Source organism: Enhydra lutris, unplaced genomic scaffold, assembly GCF_002288905.1.
Source record: "Enhydra lutris kenyoni isolate GAN:26980312 unplaced genomic scaffold, ASM228890v2 scaffoldscaffold68, whole genome shotgun sequence".
Lineage (NCBI taxonomy): Eukaryota > Metazoa > Chordata > Mammalia > Carnivora > Mustelidae > Enhydra > Enhydra lutris.
The window spans coordinates 6,644,354-6,668,953 of NW_019154152.1; the positions used below are offsets into that span (position 1 = coordinate 6,644,354).

The 24,600-nt window shown below is 49.0% G+C and overlaps 1 protein-coding gene across 2 annotated transcripts in view; it reads right to left on the bottom strand.

Moving 5' to 3' along the window:
• The window catches only part of LOC111159617 (synaptotagmin 9), a 206,358-nt gene that overhangs the window by 20,264 nt on the left and 161,494 nt on the right, over positions 1-24,600 (bottom strand). The window contains exon 7 of one of the 2 annotated variants that reach the window (XM_022522154.1): positions 4,534-4,571. The exons of the other annotated variant lie outside the window; for it this stretch is intronic. Within the exon in view, the coding sequence (XP_022377862.1) occupies positions 4,551-4,571 (21 nt within the window). The 3' untranslated portion in view covers positions 4,534-4,550. Of the gene's footprint in view, positions 1-4,533; positions 4,572-24,600 lie in introns of those variants that run through there. 2 annotated transcript variants of the gene reach the window in all.

The window sequence follows — 24,600 nt, forward strand, 5'->3', positions numbered from 1 at the left end:
TTTGGGGAGGGTATGTGCTATGATGAGTGCTGTGAAGTGTGTAAACCTGGCGATTCACAGACCTGTACCCCTGGGGATAAAAATATATTATATGTTTATAAAAAATAAAATTAAAAAAAAATAAAAACACATTTGCAGAAAAAAACCCATAGAACATAACATGACGGCTACAAAGAGTCTCCCGTTAGCTTTTAGGTTTTTTTTTTTTTTTTTAAGGGTTTCAGTTAATCAGTTTTACTGCATATTGTTCACTGCGTGTCCTACGGTTTTGAAAATTATGGTCAGCAGATGATTAGGTGGGGAAGAAATGGCAGAAGCAACACAGCCAAAAGTAAATTAGAAAAAAAAAAAAAACCCTTTCATGACAAATCATTTGGCAATGTGAGATCATGCGGGAGAGGGAATTAGTGCCAGCGGGATGAAAACAGAAGAATTTTGCAGAAGTTCTTTGGCATTGTTTGACTTCTACATTCTTAACTGAGCTGAGTGCTAAGAGCACAGAGGGACAAAGCTGGGAAGCAGCAGAGCTGTGTGACCCATACGCTGGCTAACGGTGCGCAGGCGCGGCCGCCTCTGACAGCCACAGCTGCGTCTTCCGAGCTGACAGGCAGAGAAGTGGGTTTGAGAGTTTTGCTATGTGTAGGCACGTGCAGATTTTTTTCTAGGAAGAGGGCACAGGAAGAGAAAGAAGAAAGCAACTGGAACAGCTGTAGGCTGCCTGATTCAACTTGATGAGGGAAGGAAGACAGAGCCTTTCCTAAGCACTGAATGGGATCAGAAAAATCCGTACGAGTCAGCTTTTGCTGTGGTAACAGTCAACTCCCCAGTCTTAGCTGCTTGCAACAATGAACACGTATTTCTTGCTCAGAGGTCTGTGGGCTGGCTGCAGCTCTGCTGGGCTCAGCCAGATCTGGCCCCAGACAGGTGGAGGTCTGCTTCTGCTTCTGCATCTTCTCGTGCCAGGACCTTGGTAATTCCCTGACAGATGCCAAAAGCTCGAGGGGATGAGTAGAAACACAGATTGCCTCTTGAAGCCCTCACTCGGAGCTGTCACCCCATCTACTGATCAAGGCAAGTCAGAGGGCCACCTCCGGAGTAACCAGAGTGTAAGATCCTCACAGAGTATAGACAGGGCACGTAACGATGGACGAATAACACAGCCTGCCTCAGGATGCTCACTCTACCACTTCTTTGCCTCCAGATGCTGGAAAACTGAGTCAAGCTTCAGTGTTTTCATCTGGGGCAATAATACTGATTACCTCCCAGAGTGAGGGCGAGATTGGATGATGCACGTACAGTGCTGAGCACGGTGCCCTGGACACAGTCGGTGCTCGATGCAGGGAAGATCTCAGGATGCTATTCCGCATCTGAGGCACTGTGTTATCGGCCAAGCACGCCCGCTTGTTAGGAGGGTGATGACCAGTCCAGGGAGAAGGCAGGACGGTGACAAACAGCTTACATGGGCACAGTCCAGGGCAGAAGGAGGGGAGATGGGGGTCAGGCAGGCAGGGAAGGGTTTAAGGTGGTGGAAAGGGCATAGGCACACTAGACCCAAGACGCACAAACATCAGGTGATGAATGATGCATGGATGAGAGATGGCTCAGGTCATGTCCCCTGCAAATATCTCTGGGAGGGCAGTTGGTCTGAGGGGGATTGTGACTTTATCTTCCCACCCCAGGACAGCCTGGTCCTTCTGCCAGGGGAGGCAGACTTTATTCCCTGGGGCTGGATCTGTCAGGCCTCCCTCCTTTGCCTTCTGCCCCCACTGTCTAGTCAGCTCATCTCTCCACACTGTCCCGCATCTCCTGTCCTGTATTTCCGCTTCCCCAAAGGAACCCCCTGTTTGTTTTTTTTTTTAATTAAAGATTTTATTTATTTATTGACAGACAGAGATCACAAGTAGGCAGAGAGAGAGAGAGAGAGAGAGAGAGAGAGAGGAGGAAGCAGGCTCCCTGCGGAGCAGAGAGCCCAACGCAGGGCTCGATCCCAGGAACCCGGGATCATGACCCGAGCTGAAGGCAGAGGCCTTAACCCACTGAGCCGCCCAGGTGCCCCAAGAACCCCCTCTTTGAATCAATTCCAGCCCTCCTCCGGTGCTCTCCATGTGCCGTCGTCTACATCCCTGACTCTCTGTTCAAGTCTTCCACCTGCCTCCCTGCCATGGCTTCTCCCTTGGAGCCACAACTCTGCAGCCCTCTCGGCAGAAGGCGGTTTAGGTCCGTGCATCCCTGGGCTCTCAGAGTCAGGTGGTGGCACTCTTGCCCCCGATGCCTCTGCTCCTCCACCTCTTTGTCAGACTTCCTGCCTCCCCTCCACCTCCCTTCCCTGCTACCACCAGGAACATCCTTGGCCATCCCCCTTCATTCTATGATGACGAAGGCCCCTCTGCCCATTGCCCTGCACCGATAACCAGTCCAGGTGGGGGTCTCATGCTGGTGCCAGCCCATCCCACTGTGGAACCACAGCCAGCTGCTGGGGTCGGGGTGGGGACAGTGGCTGTGGGGGTCGGGACGGAGACTCAGATCTCCGGGAAAGCTGCAGGGAAGGGGCCTCTAACTCACTGTGCCTCCTGAAAAGGATGTTGGAGGACTCATAAAAGGTGAGTTATTTTAGGAGTCTCAACACTCAGAAACAGAGATTTTGCTGCTTTGTCAGATGGTTTCAGTAAGTCTGGAAAACAAAACCACGCACGACACAGCGCTGGAGACACAGTGGGCACAGCTGTCATTTTCAGAATGGCCTGAAGTGGGATCTCACAGCGTGAAAGTGCGATAACTCAGGCCCGTCCCGTTGCCGAAGCCAGTGCGAGCACATGCATGGGCTGCTTTCTTCTTCACGGCGGGTCTCCGCCTTGGGGGTGGGGGGCACCCTTTTCATAGGTGCCATTGAAGGCAATGACATGTCCCCCCTGCCCCGGCCTCCAGCCAGGTCCCTACCTGAGGACACACATCAGACGGCTGAGGCTGTTGGCAGAACGGTCTCAGATGCCTTCCTGAAGGGCACAGCCTCTAACCACCACCTCTCCATCTCCTGCCTCTGCTGCCTCCCGAGCCAAGTCACCAGATGATCTCGAAGTGTGAGCTGCCCTGGAGTTGGGGGGGCCCTGACACCCTGCTGTATTTCCTCGTAGGCCTTACAGACCTTCCCTGAGAGCCCCTCCAGAGAGGGAGAGCCCACACTGTGGAGCCAGGCGGGGGATGTTGCCAGGGAGGGCTTCTCCGTTCGGCTCTGCAGGGGGTTCACGTGGAACCCTGGCTTCTGCTGAGACCACGCAGCGGCTGGCCATGAAGGACGCCCAGCCTGGGAGCCAGGGAAGGCCTGGGCACCTCCCCGGAGCACGTGCAAAGCTGGGCCCTCCGTCTCTGTCTCGGCCAGCCAATACCAAGCACCCACTCACTGCCGAATCCTGAGGACTCAGACGAATGAGAGCCACTCCCTGTTCTCAGGGAGTTCATGTCCTATTCCGGAAAACAAATATGAAACGGCGAGATCGCATTTTGGGAACTATCACAAATGTACAGATATGAGGAGAGGAGGTTATGCGTGGGCTGAATCCGAAGGAAGCACCCGTTCGCAGGGAAGTTCTGGGGAGGCATCCCAGGCAGATGGAACAGCACATGCAAAAGCAAAGGGACATCACAGAGCAATGTGTTCACATCCTAGAAGCAGCTTGTGTGGTGTGGCTGGGCATAAAACATCAAGGGGCGGTGAGGGCCTGGGCCTCCAGGCAGAGAGAGAGGGGCCAGGGTGTGAAGGCCTCTGTGTGCACACTCAGGAATTGGGGTTCTCCCTGGAAGCCTGGGAGAGGCAGAGGAAAAGACAGAATTGGGGTGAGGTGCCAGGGCAAGACCCGCTGAGGGCAGGCAAGTTCCCAATGAGTTTACTGGAGCACAGGGAAGCTGGCTGCCTCTGTCTCCTGCTGCAAAGGGGGCTCTGGGTACAAGGTCGACACTGGTCAGGTCAGACCCCAAAACACAACATCCCACCGCACTGAAAGGCCCATTCCCGTCAGCCAGATACATGTCCTGCAGCCTCACATACACTTCAAGTGGCCAGACCCCACAGGCCAAAGCAGAAGGACATCAGGATATGTGTGCCCTTTGGCCCCAGAAGGACAGCTGTGTTGCACACATGGTCAGGTTTTCTGCTGGGACCCAGGGTGGGTATCCCAGGCGATGCTAGTGTCAAGGTATGCCCTATGTTTCCTCCCCTGGTTCTTCCCAAGGACTAGGTCCTTTCTGTCCACAGGATAGGCATTTTATTATTCAGGAGTCATAGTAAGAGGCCTGGGAGAGTGACCAAGGTCAAGGTGGGCTCACAGAAGGAGAGGCAGGCCAGGCACCACCCCCTCACATTACCCAGGAAGAGGGGAGAAGAAGGTGGGAGGTACCGGCCTCACGCTCCTGGACGGAGAGCTCACAGAACATCTCGCTCCTGCTTCTCCTTGAGGGACTCCACACAGAGGCCATGTGAGTGGCGGTGTTGGGGGAAGATGGGCAGGGAAGGCCTTTCCTTCTCTCCCTCTGGGCAGTTTCAGGATCCAGGTTCTTCAGGGACGACCCTGTGGTGCCTGTGATACCAAATGCTGAGTTTAGGGATCGGGAAGCTGTCACGAGGCCACTGTGCTTGGACACTCCTGGACAGGAGGACCAGCCCTTCCGACGGGTCCCAAAGCATGAGGGTCAGGGTTGGCCCAGTGTTTCTAGCTAGGACTGTATAAGCCACGTGGAGCCTGGCTTCTCCTTTAACAGTAAAGACAATGGGAGCGCCTGAGTGGCTCAGTGGGTTGAGCGTCTGCCTTTAGTTCAGGTCATGATCCCAGGGTCCTGGGATGGAGACCTGCCTCAGGCTCTCTGCTGTGCAGGGAGCCTCCTTCTCCCTCTCCCTCTGCTGCTCCTCCTGCTTGTGTGCACTCCCTGTCAAGTAAATAAACTCTTTAAAAAAAATAATGGCAATAATAATTCATGTCTATTGAGAATACACTAGGCATCAGGCACTCTTGTAAGAGTTTATTTGTAAACATTTATTAACTCATTTAATCCTTACAACTCTAGAAGGTGGTTAAAAAATGATCTTCACTTTGTGTCCTCTTAATAATAAGCACGATCATCTGTGAAGGTCAGGACTGGACACCTCGCCCTGAGCCATCCCTGGCTGGGAGCTTCTCCCTTTCCTGCAGTCCTGGCTGTACAGCTGTGGATAGGGGGTGCCCCCAGCCAGTCTGGCACCTGGATGGTGTTGCGCCTGGGGCTGCTTCCCAGCTTGGGGCTTACGCCGGGAGCAAAGCCAGCCACATGAGTTAGGCTTTTTAGCAACTTCAGGAGAAAGGGCACATCTGTGCATGGAAGGGCAGGGTGGGCTGAGCCCAGAGGCTGGCAAGGAGTGGGGCAGCAGTCTGAAAACATCGGCCTCTAAATGAGGGTCGTCGGGGCACCTGGGTGGCTCAGTGGGTTAAAGCCTCTGTCTTCAGCTCGGGTCAAGGTCTCTGGGTCCTGGGATCGAGCCCCGCATCGGGCTGTCTGTTCAGCGGGAAGCCTGCTTTCCCCTCTCTCTCTGCCTGCTTCTCTGCCTACTTGTGATCTCCGTCTGTCAAATAAAAAAAAAAAAAAAAAAAAAAAAAAAAATGAGGGACGTCCCCAGGGCCCCGTGGTGTCCACAGCGCCTCTGGGATCCCTGCTCTAGGTACAGAGTCTCAAAGGCTGGTTTGGCCTGAAAGCCCTGCCTATTAAAAGAAATATCTCTCTGGCCTAGCTGACCCCCAAAAGCTGCTAGGTGTGGCAGAGAAGAAACAGAAAGTGGCTTAAAACATAAACTTGGGCATGACTGTGTCCAATGGTGAGCCCACCAACTCACTATAGGAGACACAAAAGGGCAGTTAGAGACGTAGGAGGAAAGCAGGCTCGTTTTGAGAGCCAGTAGGAGCCATGAAAGGGCAGGATTAGCGCAGAAGGGGCACAGAGGGAGGCAGCCATCAGGAGCTCCTGACAGTGGGTCACCACGGAGTGAGACTGAAGCCTGAGGGCATAGCTGTGAAGCCCGAGCTGGGAAGCGCAGCCTGAGGCCTTGGGCCACCTGCTCTCAGAGGCCACTGGACCTAGAGGGAGCACATTTTGGACAATCTGGTTTTTCCTTCTGCTTCTCTCCTTCCCCTGGATGTACTTGTATGTTAAGTAAAACAATTTCAAAATTTACCCTGCATCCATTAAGGGCAGACACTGTGTTAAATAAACATGCTATGGGACTGTCTCATTAAGTCTCAAGCTGCTCCATTTGGGAAAGTTGATTACTGTGCTGTTATAGAGATGAATAATCTGAGGCTCAGAGAGGTTCAGAAACATGCTCAAGGACACACAGCTCAGAAGCAGTGGACCCAAAACAGGAGCCCAGTGGTCTGACTCTCGAGCTTGTGTCTTTCATACCATGCTCTCCTGGATCCCCCCAGTGAAAAGACCTCAATCCTGGCCTTCAGTTAGTGGATGGGAGTCCAGGACTCCCAAAATATCCCTCCTGGGAGCCTGTTGGGAATATGAGCCACCCTCCCATCTGTCCCGAGCAGCTGACCTCTAGGTCCCTGTAGTAATCTTGCTCTGGAAAAATCAGGAACTCCATGGCAGATCAAAGGCAGAGCTGGGCACTGCCCTGCATGTCCATTCAGCCCAGAGGTCCCGGTCCCGGGTTGGACTTCTAGGGAGGCAGGACCAGAATATCCCTGGCTCTGCCTCCACCGGGGCAGGGTGGGGGGGGGCACACACACGGGCCTCCATTCACTCTGGAAATTGGGCAATTTTTCACTTAAAACCATCTGAAAACAAACTTCATGCCTTCAAAATTATACATTCACAGAACATTTCTAGACTCTGGAATAGGATTAGGCGGTAATGATTTAATTGATGGTTAAGTGTGTAGATAAAATGAATGTGCTGAATCCTTTCTGTAATTATCTCTCCAAGGAACCCTGGCGGCTGTAATTACTGTCTGAGGCCGAAATTACAAGCCAGCTGTAGATTTAAGCAAAATGTGTTGAAGCCCCTGGCAGACGGAGTGAAAGTCAGTTGTGAGCAGCCCAGGGACCGCCTAGGACTCGTCCAAGAGAGCACAGCCCTTGCAGGGAGAGGCTGGTCTCCCGAACCTGGGGAATGTGTTCTCACAATCACTCTGCACCCGTGGCCCCAAACTACACCTACAGCACCGGCTATACCCTGCTGGAGGCCAAAACACCAAATTAGGTTATAAATCCAGGTCTGGATTAACCAGCATGGCTGTCTCCACTGATCAAATGAGTCCAATCATGACTAAATGCTTTGCTTTGCGGAAGCTAAGCTCCTGCCGGGATAATTACGAGCAACTCATGTACTCATTCAACAACCACCGCAGAACTGGGGAATGCCTCCTGCGGGCCAGGTGCTGCATGAAGGCCTGTGTATTCACAGGAGAACAGAGCAGACATCACTCCTGGAATGGTGGCCCATGCTGCTTGAGTTATCCTTGACCTGACCAGGAATGTGCTAAAGATCTCACTACATCTGGACCTGCCCATGGAGACCAGGAGGGTGGGGACAAGACCGTGTCAGGAAGGGGCGGGTGCCTGGAACTGAGGAGGAGGCCCAGGAGCTGCTGGCTGCAGCATAGACAGTTGGAGGCAACGGGCTTGGTTCTCAGGCTTCTGGTCCACAGCCTTTGTCATGCATTCAGCACCTCCCGAGATGCTCACTGTGTGCACAGGCTGTGCTCCTCTCTGGTTCATTCCTTCTTCCCCCAAACTACAGATCCCATACCCGATCTTTGCCATGCAGGACTCTTAGTAGATGTGAACAGGGCAGAACACAGCAAAAGGTAACGCTTACACTAAGTGTTATCAAACAATCTGATTACTCACTTGTGTCTACATCCTTAGACTCTAAAATTCCATGGGGAACGGGGCTAGCATTTCCCCCACTTTATCCCTAGCGCAGAATGCTTGGCACATGCTCAGAAATCTCTGGTTTATCAATGAAAACAAACCATCACATGCTAGGGAAGGAAGCAGACAGGACTGGCACACTCTACTACTGGAGGAAGGTTAAATGTCCCCAATTCCAGGCCTAAAGGGGAAGGGGTGTCGTCAGTTGCAGGTTCCCGGCAGTGGAGTCTGTGGAATTAGAAGCAAATCCAGGCTTCCCCAGGGGTCCACTAGAATACACCCATTCCCATTCTCTTTTTCTCCCCACTTCTCACTAGTCTGTGCTCCTGGAAAGAAAGTGCATGTGTTTTTATCGCTGAATCCTCAATGTCTAGACATTGCGTAGTTCAGAGTGGCCCTAAATAAGTGTTTATTGAGTAAGAGCATCAGGAAAGCCATGGGAGTGCTGAAAGCTTTCCTGCACTGACGCCGATGGCCAGGGGAGGGCAGCAAAGGGCAGCAGAGCTGATGGCAGAGGACCTGGAGAGGGGAGGTTTACCCTTTGGGGATCACTTGGCATTAAGGCAAAAGTCCTATTATTCATATAAATATTTGGGGACACTTGGAAGCACCAAGACAGGAGAATATTGCTGACTGAAGTCCAATGAAGCCAGTGTCCTAAAGGAGGGAGACCAATTTGAGCGTTGGCTAGAGAGGCTGGCGGGGGTCGGTGCCAGAGTAGAGGTATGTGGACAGAGCGGCTATGTGCGGGATCCCAAGGGAAGCAGTCCAGACTCGCAGTGCTGGCAGCACGAGCCCCATGCAGAACAGCTCCCAGGGCTCCAGACTTACTCTTGGGGCTCTGGTTCTTAAAGTGACAAGTGCCCTGAAAGTCAGGCCTGATACCACCTCCCATGCTGGTTTGGGCTCAGGAACAGCAGGAGGAGAGGGCCAAAACCAGACCGGGCTGTGTGGAGGGATGCTCTGAAGATCCCCCGTAGGTGTGGGAACTCACAGACTGCCAGATCGTTGGAAGCGCTCCTCGTCTCAGTGGATTTTCCCTGGTGCACAGCGTGTTGAGGGCACGTGCAGAGATGTGACAAGAAAGCAGGTGGGAGCATCGGCCACAGCTGCCTGCCAGGACTGCCTCTCACCTGGAGAGGTTCTCAGTGGGGGCTGCTAGCCCGGCAAACGCGGGTTACAGACTTGATTTGCTGTGCTGTGGTACCCACCTTGGCTAGAAAATGCTGTGTTTCCAGGACAGCGGAGCCCTGAGCTATTGTGGGCGGACCTCAGGGGAATGGATGCCTGTCATTAGACATTGCTAGGCGACAAGGAGATGGTGTTTCCTGTGAGTATGAAGGGAGTCTGCCTGAGGGTAGAAAACAGTGTCCTCCAAATCAAGGGAAGGCCTTTGTGCCTTGATCGTGTGACATGGCCAGTTAACCCAAGTGGGAGGTAGGACACACACACCCTTTAGGGTGCTCTGAGTGTCAGAGGTTTTGGGAGGTTCTTAGCCCGGGAGAATATGAAGAGGCACATAACCTTAGATTTTTGACCAAAGCCTCCATGGAAGCAAATTTGCGGCACAATACCTCCAAGTGTCAGGTGTGAAAAACAAGTGGCCCTGGGTCAAGTCCATGGTTCCTGGATGAAGCCCAGCTTCCTAGTGGAGAAAGAAGACCCGATTTCTAAGTACAGGTCTGGGACAGGCCCCTCTAGGGAAGTGGTGAGACAAGCGAAGTCTATATTTCTAGAGAGTGGGAGTGCAGTGGAGAGGCAGAAGAATGAGGACTGTGTGAGGTGGTGAGAGAGAGAGACTAGGTAGTAATACAAAGACAGGAGGGCACCTTCCCTAAGGGTTTTTGTCAGCCTTTGTCCATGTCCATGTGGAACGTCAGGAAGCATGTCTTCCTCTGAGTCCTTTCTTTCCTATCATTTGTGACTACATGGTCAGAAAGCATTGTAAAGAGCTTTCCCAATATATAGAGTCTCTTCTATCTAGGCACCCAGCAATTGAAAATGCCTTCCTACTTTTTTTTTTTCCTGAGTTTTTGAAAATCTTCATTTGAAAACTGATGCTAGAATCTGACCATATCCAAACATGATCTCTTTTACTACCCTGATCTCAATGATAACACAGCAACTTTCCCCAAGGGCCTAACTACTCCTACTTTGCCAAAAAATTCTTGTTTTTCTACATGTTTTCTTTCTTTCTTCCTTTCATATACATTTTTTCTGACCTGAACTCATGGTCTACATTTATGAGAAGATGAGAAGCACACTGTTAATTACCTGCTGAGCACCCACTCCTCCCTAATTTCCTCCCTCCTAAGTGAACCCTGAGTTTGCCAGGTTTCCATTTCTCCTCACGTACCCATGTATCTCTGGGGAAGGGGACCCATCTCTGGAGTTTGATCTATTTGGCCCACATAAGCCCATTCCTTTTGCCAGTGACGGATTAAAAAATTGGCTTCCTCTGGCCAGTGACATGTGCAGGTAAAGTCTGTTGAGGGCGTAAGGAATTCTCCCCTTGCTCCCAAAAGAAAGCAAGAAGTGCATTCTCCTGTGGTTATTTTTATGTCTGGACACAATGGCTGGAGCTGCTTCCATCATGCCACCAACCTGAAGATGGACAACAAGGGGAAGATGGCACAGCAGCCTGGAAAGAACCAGAGTTCCTGACCTTGTCATTAACCACCATAGGGAATGGACAGTCCCTGAGCTCTGTCCAACTCTAACTCCTCAGGCAGATGATCCATGTCTCTTTAATTCAGTTTGTGACAGGATCTTGTTCTTTACCTCCAAAGTCTTCTGACACATTCTGCCAGCAAAGTAACTCCAGAGCTTGCCAGATCTTCTTGTTTTTTAACCGAAGAAGACTTCCAGGACCTGTCTCCTTGGTGGGCTTCTCCCTCATGAAGAGATTCTGCGTTGGCACTCGTGTAATGATTTGCATTAGGAGAGCGCTGCCTCTCCAGCTGTGACCCTCCCTTGGTGGGCTCACTCTGCTAAGCTCCACATGTATCTTTCTCCATGAGTTTTCGGCCTCAGGTACATGGCTTTCCAGCTGGGTGCAGCACACTAGCCTGCCCGTTTCTAAGTGGTCTCTGCCGTACCCGCATGTCTGAGGCCCTTGCACTGGGTTATTATGTTTGTTCTCGGTGTGGGATACATTAGAATGCTGGAGGTCACTCAGAGTTGGGCTTCTGATCTTACTTTCTGCATATGGCTGATACCCCTGGTTCCAAAAATCTTTTCCCCACATCCTGCTTAATATCACCCAGGGACTAGTCTGGTATATTATCTGTTTGGTTGTGTTGTTTCCCTTTTCCTCCATGGAGTCACTTTTAAATCCTCTTGATGGGATTAGCTAATCAACCGCTAGTTCCCCCAGGTCTTTGTAAGATCTGCATTCTTGGCTGAAAATGATTTCTTCTGGTATGTTAAGCCATGGCTCACAACCTCATCTAAGTATCAGCCTGATTTTGTGAGGCAACCACTGGTCATCTTTGAGGCATTCCTACCAGAGTTCCAAAAGACAAGGGAAAGAAGTAAGGAAAATACCACTTACACTCTCAAGTCCTTCATTTTCCCACCCCAAAACCATTATCTCTGAAGATGTATCCATGTTTGGCCCTAGTGGGTTGTCTATGGTTCATAAGAAACAGTAAATTTGACCAGTCTCTGCTGACTCTCTATTACACCTTATTCATTATCAGGAAGCCATCTTGCCATCAGATTGTTTGGGTCCATCTGAAGCTGCCTCAGGACAGGGAATCACCAAGCAGGGTCTTTTTATGCTTCCCTCCATGCACTTTTCTTCACACTCAAGTTCTTGGGGTTTCTCTTTCAACTGTGCTTCTCTTCTGGAAACTGTGGCTTCTCTCAGTGGGATAGATCTCATTTCTCCTGCGTATTGTTCTACTCATTCTAGCTTCTTCTCTATTGAGGGAGATTTCCACCATCTTCAGATTTCATCTTAAGCACAGCTAGACTGTGGAAAAACTATGTGACAACAAATGGAGTGGCCCAAATCCAACATCTGCCCAATGTACTTTTGGGCAGTCCTAAGTCTGCTTACATGTTCTGTTAAGTCTTTGGGTTGCAAGGAATAAAGGTTCACTCAAGGTAGCTCAATAAAAAGGTTTAGCCCGGGATGGTGGTGGTGATTTATCATGAAAACACTCACGGGGCAGTAATGGAAATGGATTCTCACAGAAGATTGAGAGCAGGAACCCTGGCAGGCACAGGTCCTATTATTCTATGACCAGTTGAGCAGGAGTTTTGGGTCCAAGGTAACTCCTAGAACCTCTGCAGCACAACTTCTGGATCTTTTTTTTCTTCTTAAAGATTTTATTTATTTATTTGACAGAGATCACAAGTAGGCAGAGAGGCAGACAGAGAGAAAGGAAGGGAAGCAGGCTTCCTGCTGAGCAGAGAGCCTGATGTGGGGCTCGATCCCAGGACCCTGGGATCACGACCCGAGCCGAAGGCAGAGGCTTTAACCCACTGAACCACCCAGGCGCCCCACAACTTCTGGATCTTGACTCTGGTCCACTGTGAACTGAATTCAACTGAATACCGACTGGCTTCGTCATCTCCTACTGAACATATACTTCTACTCACTGCAATTTCTGTGCACTTAGAATGTGGTTTTTCCATGGCCTGCCAAGACCTCTAAAGCCTCTATTTCATAGTCCTGCTGATGCCTCCTTTTCTTGACATATGCAGGGTCACTGGCAGTATCTAATGGGCACAAACCACCCTGGGGTATCATGTGACCATGTCATCGGTTACTAGGCAGCCCATAGACTGGGTGCTGGGAGCATGTGCCCTTCTTGACCCAGCATCTGCGGCCAAACCGTGGTGCTTAGGACTGCTTCTTCAACAGACAGCGGGGGTGGAGCTGTGTGTGCATGCAGGGGTGGCTGAAATGGGGCAGGCACTGTGAGTAACATATTCAGTGCAATTCCCTTGCCAGGCTTTGCTTCCCACCTGCTCTGTGTCCCATCCTTGCTTCATTTTCCTGACCTCCAACCTTGAAGTCCAGCTGCTTGGTCTCTCTAATCTTGGCTTACAGCTCCACCTCTCACCTCCTAGCCTGTCTTCGGACTTAGAGTTGCTTGTTCAAAGCTCCTGTGGCTTGGCCAGGGGGTCCACTCCCATCAACGTTTCCTCCGCAGCCTTGGTGGGGAGGACCCACTGAGCCCGGCTGCCCCGCAGGCATCAGGACAGGCTAACATGAGATCAAACATGCTCCTCTCGATCAGCCCACACTCAACTCCGGCACTGGGTCCCCCTAGCCTCCTTCTCTTTGTTTTTTGGAACACAGAACCTCCCCAGAGGGTTAAATTCACATTCACATTCTCCCCAGAGACAGAATGACCTCTCCTCTTGTATGATGTGTGTGTGCCTCGGCGCTCCACTTGCTTGTGGGATTTCTTCCATTCTCTCCTGCAACATGGTCTTCTCTATTAAGCTGGGTTCTTAGGAACATTTTTCAGGCTATTTCATCTCTTCCAATGTCTTAGAGTTCATCTGATTAAAGCCCAAAGGGCACAGCAAGTGTTTGTATTCTTAGTTGAGAGGGGCAGCCTCTTGCATCAACTTTGAGCCCTTTAGGACTTTAGAGTAAATGCTCAAAGACTGTCCACAGCAGGACCTGCTGGAAGTGAATGGAGGTGGGGCTGTGATTTAGAGCCAGGACAAGAGGACTTAGCAGGAAGAACTTCTGCTTCAAGGGCTAGGCAGAGGTGTGACACGCCCATTCAAGTGTCGGGATGGGGACGTGGGCGGGACAGGGGAGGACAGGGTGCAGTTGATCTGAAGGGTCAGTTTCAAAAGTGCAGACGAGAGAGAGAGCGTGGTGATGAGGCTGGGCTGTTCCAGATAATCTGATCAAAGTTGACAGAAGAATAAGAGCAAGGTCCAGACGCTGGCAAAAGGCTCAGCAGGATCAGAGGTGGAGAAGGAGGGCCTTTCCAGGTGGAGCCAGGTCGGAAAGGGCAGAGCTGCTTTCAGGACAGGGAAGTGCACGGGGAGTATACAGAGGACACCTGGGGATCTGAAGATCCAGGAAGAGAGGAGCCAGGGCATCATCTGGGCCTCAGTGCTGGTCATTAGGGAAGGTAGAAAGGGGCGCTGCTTAAATCCTGGGTGCTCTGCACAAAGCTATTCCTAGCCCTGCCTGTGGAGTGACATCTGCTTCCATAGCCACTGAGGCAAGATGGAGCCATGCTGTGCCCAAGCCAGGAGGGAGGAGCATCTGTGGGCTCTGCCAAGGGAGCTGGGCATAGGCCCAGGACCATGTGTTTCCAGGTGAATACCCACACATCCGTCATCCCTTCTTTCCCCTGTATCTTTGACCTTTCCTTCCCCATTGGCCTTTTCCTCTGCCTATAAAAATGTTTAGATTCTTGCTTCTGAGAAAGAAAATCTCACTCTTGAAAGCCTTCATTGTCGTTGAGTGACTGGCCAGTCTCTTGCCTTCCCATTTCAGCCAAGAAACATGAAAGAGTTGTTTGTGTTGATTAACTCCTCTGTTTCCAGGCTGGATGCCACCAGATACCACCACCCTGCTGAAACTGGTCTCCTTGAGGGGAGGAGACATGTAGACAGAAGAACTCAGGGTAGTCAGCCCAACCAACTCATGCGTAAGGAGTCAAAGAGAGCTCTCTTTCTCTCAAAATATTTGAGAAATTTGAAGCAAGGCAGAGAGCTAGCCATAGTAGTAAGGAATGATTTTAAAGTATCATTAAGTTTAATTTGACAATGACTTGAACAGATTTTGCTAATGGCCCAAATTTTGTCTTGGCCTGCTCCATGACACCAGGCTGACACTGACCACCTTACTGCTACTCTGTCCCCTTGGGCTCTCTCCAGTCCTTGCTCCCGCACCCACTCCTTGTTTGGAGGACATCATCTGTCTGAGCCCCTTGGTGATGGCTGTTCCAGAATTATCTTTTCAGCCCTCACTCGAGGCCTCAGTGGGAGAGGGCTGCACTAGAAGTCTCAGCTGTGAATAGACAGCTTTTCTCTTCACAGTAGGGTCACAGTCGAGCTGGGATTCCCCAGTACTGATACACCACCTACTTGGGAAAACCTGCAACCTCCTTTAATTGAGGGAGAGCTTTCGATGGTAAAGCTCAGAGCTTTTGGACATGCTCTTCCTCAAGGGATCTGAGGCTTAAAACTCAGTAATTAACCTTTTCCAGCAGATTACGAGCATAGGCATTTTCACTTCAAAACTGGGAGAACAACCCTGCCTTCTTCCCACGGCCTTGGGCCCAGATTAGAATCTGACTAGCTGTCTGCTAAGAGAAGGGCAGGAGGTAGGAGCGCAGTGCGCTCATGCGTGCATGAGTGTGCGTGCGCGTCTGTGCGTGGGGGAGGGGAGTGGATGGTTAAAATTGAAGTCACTTAGTGGTGAACACTATATATCTTCCAGAGGAGCATCCTTTAGAATGCCCTGTATCAAAGGTCACTGTTCTCGGCACATGTACTGAAACTCCTTCATCCCCCCCTCCCTCCTTGTCAGCTCCCCGTCCTCTCATTCCTGCCCCCCAACACCCTCTTCCTTCTCTACCATTCTGCATCCGCCCGGTCATCAGAGCCTCCTGGGCATCACCCCAAACTCCTCTCTCTCCCTGGCCTCCCATAAACCCCGGCAAGACTTTCTTCCCGCCCATCCCTCTATTTGCGCCCCCCTCAGGCCTGAGCACATGCACAGCTCACCCGGACCCCAGAGTCTCCCCCAGCCTCATCCCTCTCATCTATGCTCCTCCAGATGGTCGGCATGATCCTCTCGAAGCACGGATGTGGGCAAGCTGCAGCTCTTTTTAAAATCATTCCAAAGGCCCCTACTATCTACAGCAGAAAGTTCAAATTGCTTATCATGGATGAACAAGGCTTTCCCTCTGTTTCCAGCCTCATTTCCACCTCCAAGGACCCTGTGTGTGAGCCACCCTGAACTCCCCTGCCCCAGGTACCAGCTGACCATCCACATCTCCATGCCTTTGAATGTATTGGTCCTTCCTTTCCTTGCTCAGCAGGAAGATCCTTACTCACTGTGCAGAGCCCACCCCAGTGGGCCAGCGTGTCTCTCTCTGGCCAGCCTTCTCCAGTGGATGGCTGGGGACGCTCATCCACGCTCCCTTCCACATTTTGAAAACAACGATTATACAGTCTGTTGCCAGACTCCCCCACTAGCCTCCTTAAAAGTGGGCACTGGGTCCTCAGCACTTAGGACAGTACCCCACACCCAGCAGGGGTGAAGGAGTCCCTGTGGACACAGTTACCCTCAAACTCTCTCAAAGCAGCCACTTGCTTATCTAACAAGAGTCGCCTCTTCCTTCCTTCTGCGGCTTTACACAACATTCTTCTTCAGTTATAAACACACAGGTAGTATCTCTGTGCTGTTTAAAGCATTGCAAGGCTTAGTGCAGTGCCAAACCAGAGGGTTAAATATTCGTGATTAACAATAACCTGTCTGTGTTCACGCACGTGAGGGAACACCAAGTCAGGCCTGCAGCATCCAATGTAGAGACGCTAAAGCCGGCGAATGGTGGTGTTACCTGAGAAATACGTATGACAAAAAGCCTAAAATCCCGGTCTTCTGGATGGCCCTAAAAAAATGCATGTAGCTGGTTATGATTCTGCATTTCCTTCCTAAAACTCCCACACTACATCAAAATCACAGTGACTAAACGTGCATATCCTGTACTGCATTTTTCATAGTGTGAACTGTGACCCATTGCGGGGTTGTGACACCAGTTTAATGGATTGTGACCAGTATTCTTTTGTTAATAACAACAATTTTACAAAAAATACATCACATGTGTATTTTTTTCGTGAAACTTTTGTTTCAGTTCTATACCTGGTAGGTCATGATATAAGATGTATTCCTTACTCTAAATTAGCTAGGATGATTTGAGGACACTGCTCTATTCTAGAAAAATTGGGAGCTTATTGAAATATGGTGCTACCCCTTGTGTTCTTGACATTGAAGTCTCTACAAAGCACTGGAAATTCCAAAAGCCAGAGAAACGACAACTTGGAACATCCCTAGGACCAGTGACCTTATTTGAGCACGGCAAGATACTCAGCAACTACCAGGGACTGAAAGGCTGGGTGGGGTTGTGTTTTCCCACTTGTTCCATACTCGCTGAGCATCTTTCACTGCTAGAGACTACGTGGGGCGTGTTCATCTGTGCTGTATCATTTACTCACTACAGTGGTTACTGAGGCAGTTCATTTTGCCTAGGAGGAAGCTGACCTGAGAGGGAGTAGATAATTTGCTCTGGTGCAGAGTACCAGAATTCTAAATGGCCGAGCTGGCATCAGGCTCTCCTCCCTGTTAGACCCCAGTAATTCAGCACAAGCCCTCTAGCCCACCGGGAAGTGGAACTGATCATGCCTTCCTCTTTGATTAAATGATTTTGCTTTTTGCCTCTTCTGTCTATTTCAACCACAGTAGCGCTTACATGTATCTGTTTTACTCATTCAGTTTCCAGATCAGATTTGACTTCAGGAAATAATTCACTAAACCAAACCAAACCTTGCCAAACCGGACAGCCCTGTGTTAAACAATTCATTGAAGCCTTTGGGTTTGCTAAGAACTAATTTCTGAAATTTGCACATTTACAGGTGCATATAAAGAGCGGATTACAAATAATTTAGAATCATGTAGAAACTTCCATGGACTCTCCACTGAGCCCCCCAAACCTCTCCCCAAGACCTACTCTACTCTTCTTTGAGCTTCTTCAACCACATGTAGGGCCCTTTTCCAACCTATCCCACCCCACTCAACAGCTATTCAGCAGGTAAGACCCACTCAGCAATTCAGATCCTTAAAAACAGAGGCCACCTAATGTTTTCCTAGTATGGTGGGGTGGGGATGGCGGAAGGCGCCAGCCTTAACCTTCCCAACCCTCTCCCTGGATGTGAGTGGGTGAAGCCTGAGTCTGATCTGATCTGCTTGTTCTTTCACAGCCCTGGTTCCCCAGCACTCCCTGGCTCCTGGAGTCCCCTTCTGGTCTTTGCAGCTGATTCACTGAGCAAAGAGTTCGAGCAGTCTCTGTCTGCGGTGGCTCAAGGACTCTCATAAGCTCAGAGCCATCCTCACTGACGACAATCCAAGGCTCAGCACTCCATTTCCAGTGCTGCTCCTGTTCTTAATGCCTTTCCTAGTTCCTGCTACTGAGGAAGTCCTTTACGCAGCGAGGCAGTCTCCTGGGCTCCCATGAACTCTGACACCATCTGCAGACAGTGAGGGAAGCTGCTGCATCTGTGCTGGGGGCTTTAGAGAATTAATGGCTTAAAGCAGTAAGAAGAACATCTTCTGGGCTGAGTAGTCCTTGAAGACTCCCATGTGATTCAGAAGTCCTTTCCTTGCCCATTATTCCCTTTCTTGCTTTCAAGCATGTTCTCTGGCAGCGGCAGCTGGAGCTAAAAGCTATTTCCCTGTAACAAAGCACAGCTTTCCCAAGGCCTTCGCTATTAACACTTCGGTGCCCACTGACGTGCGAGAGCAGCAGCGGGATGGGAGTGGCGCAGCGGACGCGCTGTGTGGGACAGCTGTGATTCTGCTGGACTCGGTGTGCGACAGTGGGATCCCAGATTTCCCCTTGTCGTCCTGAGAGTGTAGGGCTGCCCTGAGTTACTATTTCTTTCGCTACAAGGATCCCTGGATCCTTAATCCTGATAAAAGGTTTTGTATTAGGCATGCCCACATTCACATCATACTTGAGAAGCAACGGAACTGTCACATTATCTTAAAGTAGGATCTGAGCCCTTAGTGCCAGTCCTGGGAGTGGCCATTTTGCAACTTGAAGGAACAAAAAACTTAAAATGCAAGTGAGAGATCAGATTCTGTCACTTCCAACTATTCACCTATGAATGCACTGTTGGCTTCACCTGCGGCTCCAGGGGGAGAGGCAGAACTGCAGCTCTGTGGCTGCCTTATGTGCCTTAAGGTCCTGTGATGCCATCTCCCAAGGGCTTCAAGTATCAACACATTCCTGGACCTCAGTGCAGAGCGGAGCCAAACTCCCACACCTTCACCCCAGATAGACCTTCACTCCAGATAGACCCACCCTGCCAAGCTGAGATCCTGCTTGCTTACTACCTCAATCCTAAAAGTTTTCCATGAAGAGCTCTGCCATCATTCTAAGAGAAGCCCATCCTGATCCTTGCCTTCACTCTTGGCTTCTTTGGAAGAGGCTGAATCTGCAGCGACGGTCACTGCCCCCGGAGGGGGGCTCCACTTATGACCCCTGTATGGAAGCTTCCAGAACTAAGAAGGGAGCACTGGTCACTCCACCTCGCAATCTTACTTACAGACCCTATGGGCTCCATGCCCATCTTCCCCTGCAAATAGGTGTTGCCTGTTCCATTCAGCTCTGCTCCTCAATGTGACCATGACTCCAGGCAACAGAGAGGGAGAATGCAGGTAAGGACCAACTAAAAACACTCCGAATCTGCATCTCCTCGCCCCCTTCAGGGACTTCATTAAGCACTAGTATTAGGAAGGAAAATTCCAAATGTTTACATTGCTTAATTTTAGTCAATTTGAATCTCTTTGGATGGCATTTTGTTGATTGGCTTTATGACCTTCTAGTAAACTTTCTAAATCTGGACACTTACCATCAATATGTACAGTATTTAAGCACACGCAGATCCTCAGCTACCTCATTCATAACTGCTTCTCCTTCTAATAGTCTGAGCACAGCTCATGGTACCACACCCTAAACCATTACGCATTTTGTAATTACTCAGTGAGTTTTCCACCCATTTCCTTATTTCAAAGCATTTGAATGATCACTGTCATCACATTTCATGTGCTTAACTCGATTTGAAATGGGGAAAAATATTTAATTCTACCACCACTGATCACAGGCTTTAAACATATAACTGAGCTTTAGCTCATAAATAAAAATAAAATAAATAAAGAATGGGATTAGAAGATAATGTTAGAGTTGCTAAAATACTGTTATTAAAAGAGTAGAGATTTTTATTTTCATTCTTCACAGAGGAATTGTAGCACATGATAGGGACTTCAATAGGAAACGACAGGCATGTGACTGCTTTTCACCCTTGAACAACTGTGCCTTTATCAACCCAAGGGGCCACCAGCTGCTATGGAGCAGCCCACAGGTCCTTCAGGTCCATACGGAGTTTGAATTTCCCTTTACAAAATAGGATACAAACACAAAAGGAAAGTAGTTTTCCCCCTAATTTTTTTTTTCCCAAAGATTTCATCCACTTAATTGAGAGAGAGAGAGAGAAAGCAAAAGAGAGAGAGAGGTGCTGGGGGAGAAACAGAGGGAGAGGACAGTGGGAGAGCAGACTCCCTACTGAGCAAGAAACCCAATATGGGGTTGATCCCAGGACCCTGGGATCATGACCTGAGCCAAAGTCAGGCAACCCTCCCCCTAATTTGATACAGTAATATTTGTGCCTCATTAAGAGTGGAGAGTCTCTCTTTTAGCTATAACTGTTTCAAGAGATGAGATAAGCAACCAAACACTGATGATGTTTCCTTAGGAAAACTTCACTCAATGTCTACCATGTGCCACGTACTTTGGTAGGTCCTAGACATACAACAGTGAGCAAGACAGAAGAGCTGATCTCATGGCAGCTTCGAGAATGGTTCTCTTCATTCCAAGGGAACACCAAATGGGTCAGGAGTAGGGTGGGTGTTTACCAGAGTCCAGATAAGATGTCTCTGTTTCAAACAACAGAAATCCTATCTCATATTGCTTACCTAACAAAGGGAATTTATATGCTTACATATTCATAGAGGTCAGAGGTAATACTATATTCGGAAAAGCTTGATCCAGCAGCTCAACCATAGGATCAAGGGTGTGCGTTCTTTTTCTCTCTCTGTTTTGCCACCCATGGGGTTGAGCTCACCCTACACCTATCTTCTAGAGCTGCAAAAGGGCCACCGCTGCTGCTGGGGTATATGCTTCTTAGTTTACATCCAAGAGGAAAGATAGCATCTATGTCCAAGCATTCACACCAAATGTTCTCCAATGCTCTCTGACTGAATCAGTTTATGCAGTGCTAATCCCCATGGTTGGCCTGACTGGTTTAGCCTGGGAACAGGTCATAGTTTCATCACTAGAAGCAAGGATGGAGTCAGGCTCCCTAGAATCCCCAGTGAGAATCAGAGCTGTCAGAAAGAAGGGCTGATGTTGGGCAGGCAATTAATAAACGTTCACACTGTCTGTGGGCACCTACAGAACTGGGCAAAATCCTTGTCAGCTCTCCTGCTTCTTACTCTTGGGGTATGAGAATTAAAGCCATCTACCCCAAGACAGTTAACTGTCTAAAGAATACGCTCTATGTTCGCTGGACTTGCAGGTGGGTTAGTGGAAGATCCTGGAGTCCCTTAAGTGAAGTTCAGTGCCTTTCTCTTCTCACTTCAGCCCTCAAAGCCCTTCTCCACCCCGACCCTTGGCCACACTCTTGGGTTTCTGTTTGCTGGGTGAACTCAAAGGTCATGTTTAAAAGGTCAGTCTCCTGAGAACTGAATGAAGAACACATTTGATAACTGAGTCTATGCTTCCTAATGGAAAGAGAGATCTCCTGGCCGCTCTGGATTGGAAATATCTGAGTTGATACCATGCCTTGTAGGATTTTGCCAACTGGGCAGCAGAATTTTTGCTGATTTGGCTGGGTATTGCACAAACTAAGCTTTATCACCACCTTAGGTCCCCAAGCTGTGACTTGCCCAGAAGGGAAAGGTTGTAAATCAGGTTCAAGAGTCACCTGAAGAGTCATTCCTTAAAACTTATGGCAAAAGAAGAATGCCCCTGGGTTTGCTCAGGGGCCAAAGATAGGCAACAGGAAGAGGAGACTGTGGGGAGAAGGAGTGAGGGTTAGCAGCGTGCACTCAGTGACACACATGCCATGCCCATATTTCAGGTGCTATGTCAGACACTTTGCCCATATTTTATCCTTTAATAAGAAGACCAACCCAAACAAGAGAAGGTAAGAGAAAGGAGGGACAGAAATGAGGGGTGCAAGCTACAGATGTAGGTTACCACCCAGAAAGGCGTTTGTAAACGAGCCCATGATAATAGCTACAGCTCACCCTTAATAATTTAAAATGTCTTTCACCTACAATTTTCACAGCAACTCTGCAGGGAGGGTATGCTTATTCTAGCTTTGCTGTGAAAACCGTCCAAACACAGGCCTGTTTCCACCCAGTCAGCCACGCTTGCTGAGCCTGCTCTAAATACTTTCTACTTTCCCACTTCTTCAAATCTCACTCCCCCAAATGAGACCTGACTTGTTGGGAAATGAGGACAGAAAAAAAGATGTCTCTGCTTCTGAACGCTGACTTGCATTGTTCTAGTAGCCTGGGCAACTAGATGGGTTTTTCACTCTCCCCGAATACTCAGCGTAAGACAACAGTGGCACTTACCATTGTCATCTGCTATCCTGCTATCCCGGGTATTGTATCTGACTGCTTCCAGCTGCTTTCTCAGCAGTGAGCCCCCCTCACAAGCTGTCTGCTCTCCGGGGCACACATCCCTGCACTTGGGCCTCACCCTGCATGGCTCACAGCATGAAGTCTCCCACCATCCCTTCGGGGACCCCTGCTTCTGCCTTCTCTGCTTTATCCTCTCTGTCATCTCCTGTGAACAGAAGTAAATGAGTACTTAAACACTTCGGAGCACAGACGTCTTCCCTGGTGTAAAAAAAAAAGAAAAAAAAAAAAGAATACGCTCTATGTTAACTTGACTTTATTCTTCTACTGTCTTCCTTAACACAACTTTACTATTCCTAGAGACCTTTGCCAAGTGAGATAAAACTTGTAAATAATATCATTGCTCATTAAATGGAGTTCTCAAAAGATCACTGGTTGGTTCTTCCTTAGAGAGCATCACAAGACAAGTTTATACTCTAAAACTCTGTTTTTCTCCTCCTCCTCCTCCTTCTTCTTCTTCTTCTTTTTTTTTTTTTTTTTTTTTTTGAGACAGAGAGAGAGTGAGAGCTCACAGGTGAGTGTGTAGGTTGGTGGGGAGGGGGTAGGAGGGGAAGGGAGAGAATCTTAAGCAGCCTCCACACTTAGCGTGGAGTCCAAGGCGAGGCTTGATCTTACGACCCTGACATCATGATCTCAGCTGAAATCAAGAGTCGGATGCTAAACCAACTGAGCCACCCAGACACCCCTACCCCCAAACTCTTTGGATCTTGGCCTCACAATCCTCACCCTGCTGTGTCTACTTAAACTATCACATCCTGATCTTTATCCAGTTCTAACCAAGCTCCCCTATTCTGTACCAGGCGAGCAGCAATAAACTCAGCTTTGCACTACCAAACAGGTGATCTCGTGATATTTAGGAAGCAGCATTCAATCGGCGCAGCTCCTGACAGACCTCCACGTTTGGTGGCCTTCCAGACATCCGCCATCCTCTGCCAAGATGCGCTACCCCTGCTCTAGGCCCCTTAACCCAGGAAGTTCCCTTTTATCCCTTCTTTCAGAAGTTGGCAGGAGGCATTCATTCTAGCACATTGCGTCTGCGGGGGAAGAACTAGCCCACTGGCCCACTGTATAAACCATCACCTCTGAATGCCATTCCTGGGGATGGAAGATTGCTGAAGGTCCAAGCCCACTGTTAACCACTTTCTGATTTAATTACTATTCAAATGTGCAGCAGATGCACTCCAGGTCAGTGACTGCTGGGGCGAGGTCATTTTTGAATGAGAGGAGAGTCAAGATGCAGTTGACTTTTTGTTCAGGCAGAAAATGTTATTTTCTAACACATTATTATCTCCTATACCTCTAGTGTTGCTCCCAAATGTTTCCATGTTTTGTAAGATTACTATCTCTACAGATATTCAGAAGAATGCTGAGTTTGCATCCCAGTTAAAGGTAAGAAAATATTTGGTGTCTTTTCTTTTTATTTCTTCTTCTTTTTTTTTTGTTTTTGTTTTTGTTTTTTTTGTTTGGTATAGCTAATTCAATACAAGAAAGAAGACTTGCTTGGGAGCTACTGAGTGCTCTTGCCTTTGTCTGCTGACCATTTTCCTTCACCAGCTGGAAATCCGATGCCCCATTAACACTAACCATGCCTACTTGTCCCAACTGGCTGCTTCTAACAACTGGCACAGATTCTAAAAGGTTTATTAATGTTTTTCAGATCCCAAATATGTAGGATATCTTTATGTTCTTTGCAATTGGTTTTGCTTCAGTGACCCTACAGGTTTTATGGATACTGGCATGCTAAATCTCACCAATAAAAATAGTCTATTTTCTGAAAAACAATCTGAATTAAAAGTCCTTTATTTTGTCTAAAAATATTTTTCTGCTATTTTTTCCTCTTTTTTATCATCACAGACACATGGAGCGAATCATTACATTGTATAAAACCACTGCTAAAGTGTTTCCCTGGTGAGAAAAGCCAACTATGGACTCATGTCCTTGTCCCTCCCGATCAGTTCTCATTCACCTGTTTACCACTCATCATAGATGTCTTTGTGGTGTTTCTGCTTCCTCTGTCTCTTATATAAAGAAGACTCTGAAGTACTCTAGCATCCAGCTACCTACTCAGCTTGAGGGGCCTTTCATGATTTACTCTGGTGCCCCATTACTGTTCTGAAGATTTCTCAATTGCACTCAAAATTATCACCAGATGGCAGTTAAAAAAACACAACAAAAGAAACAATAGGCCCCAAATGGAGTCAGTTGTGCTAAAAGCCCCAC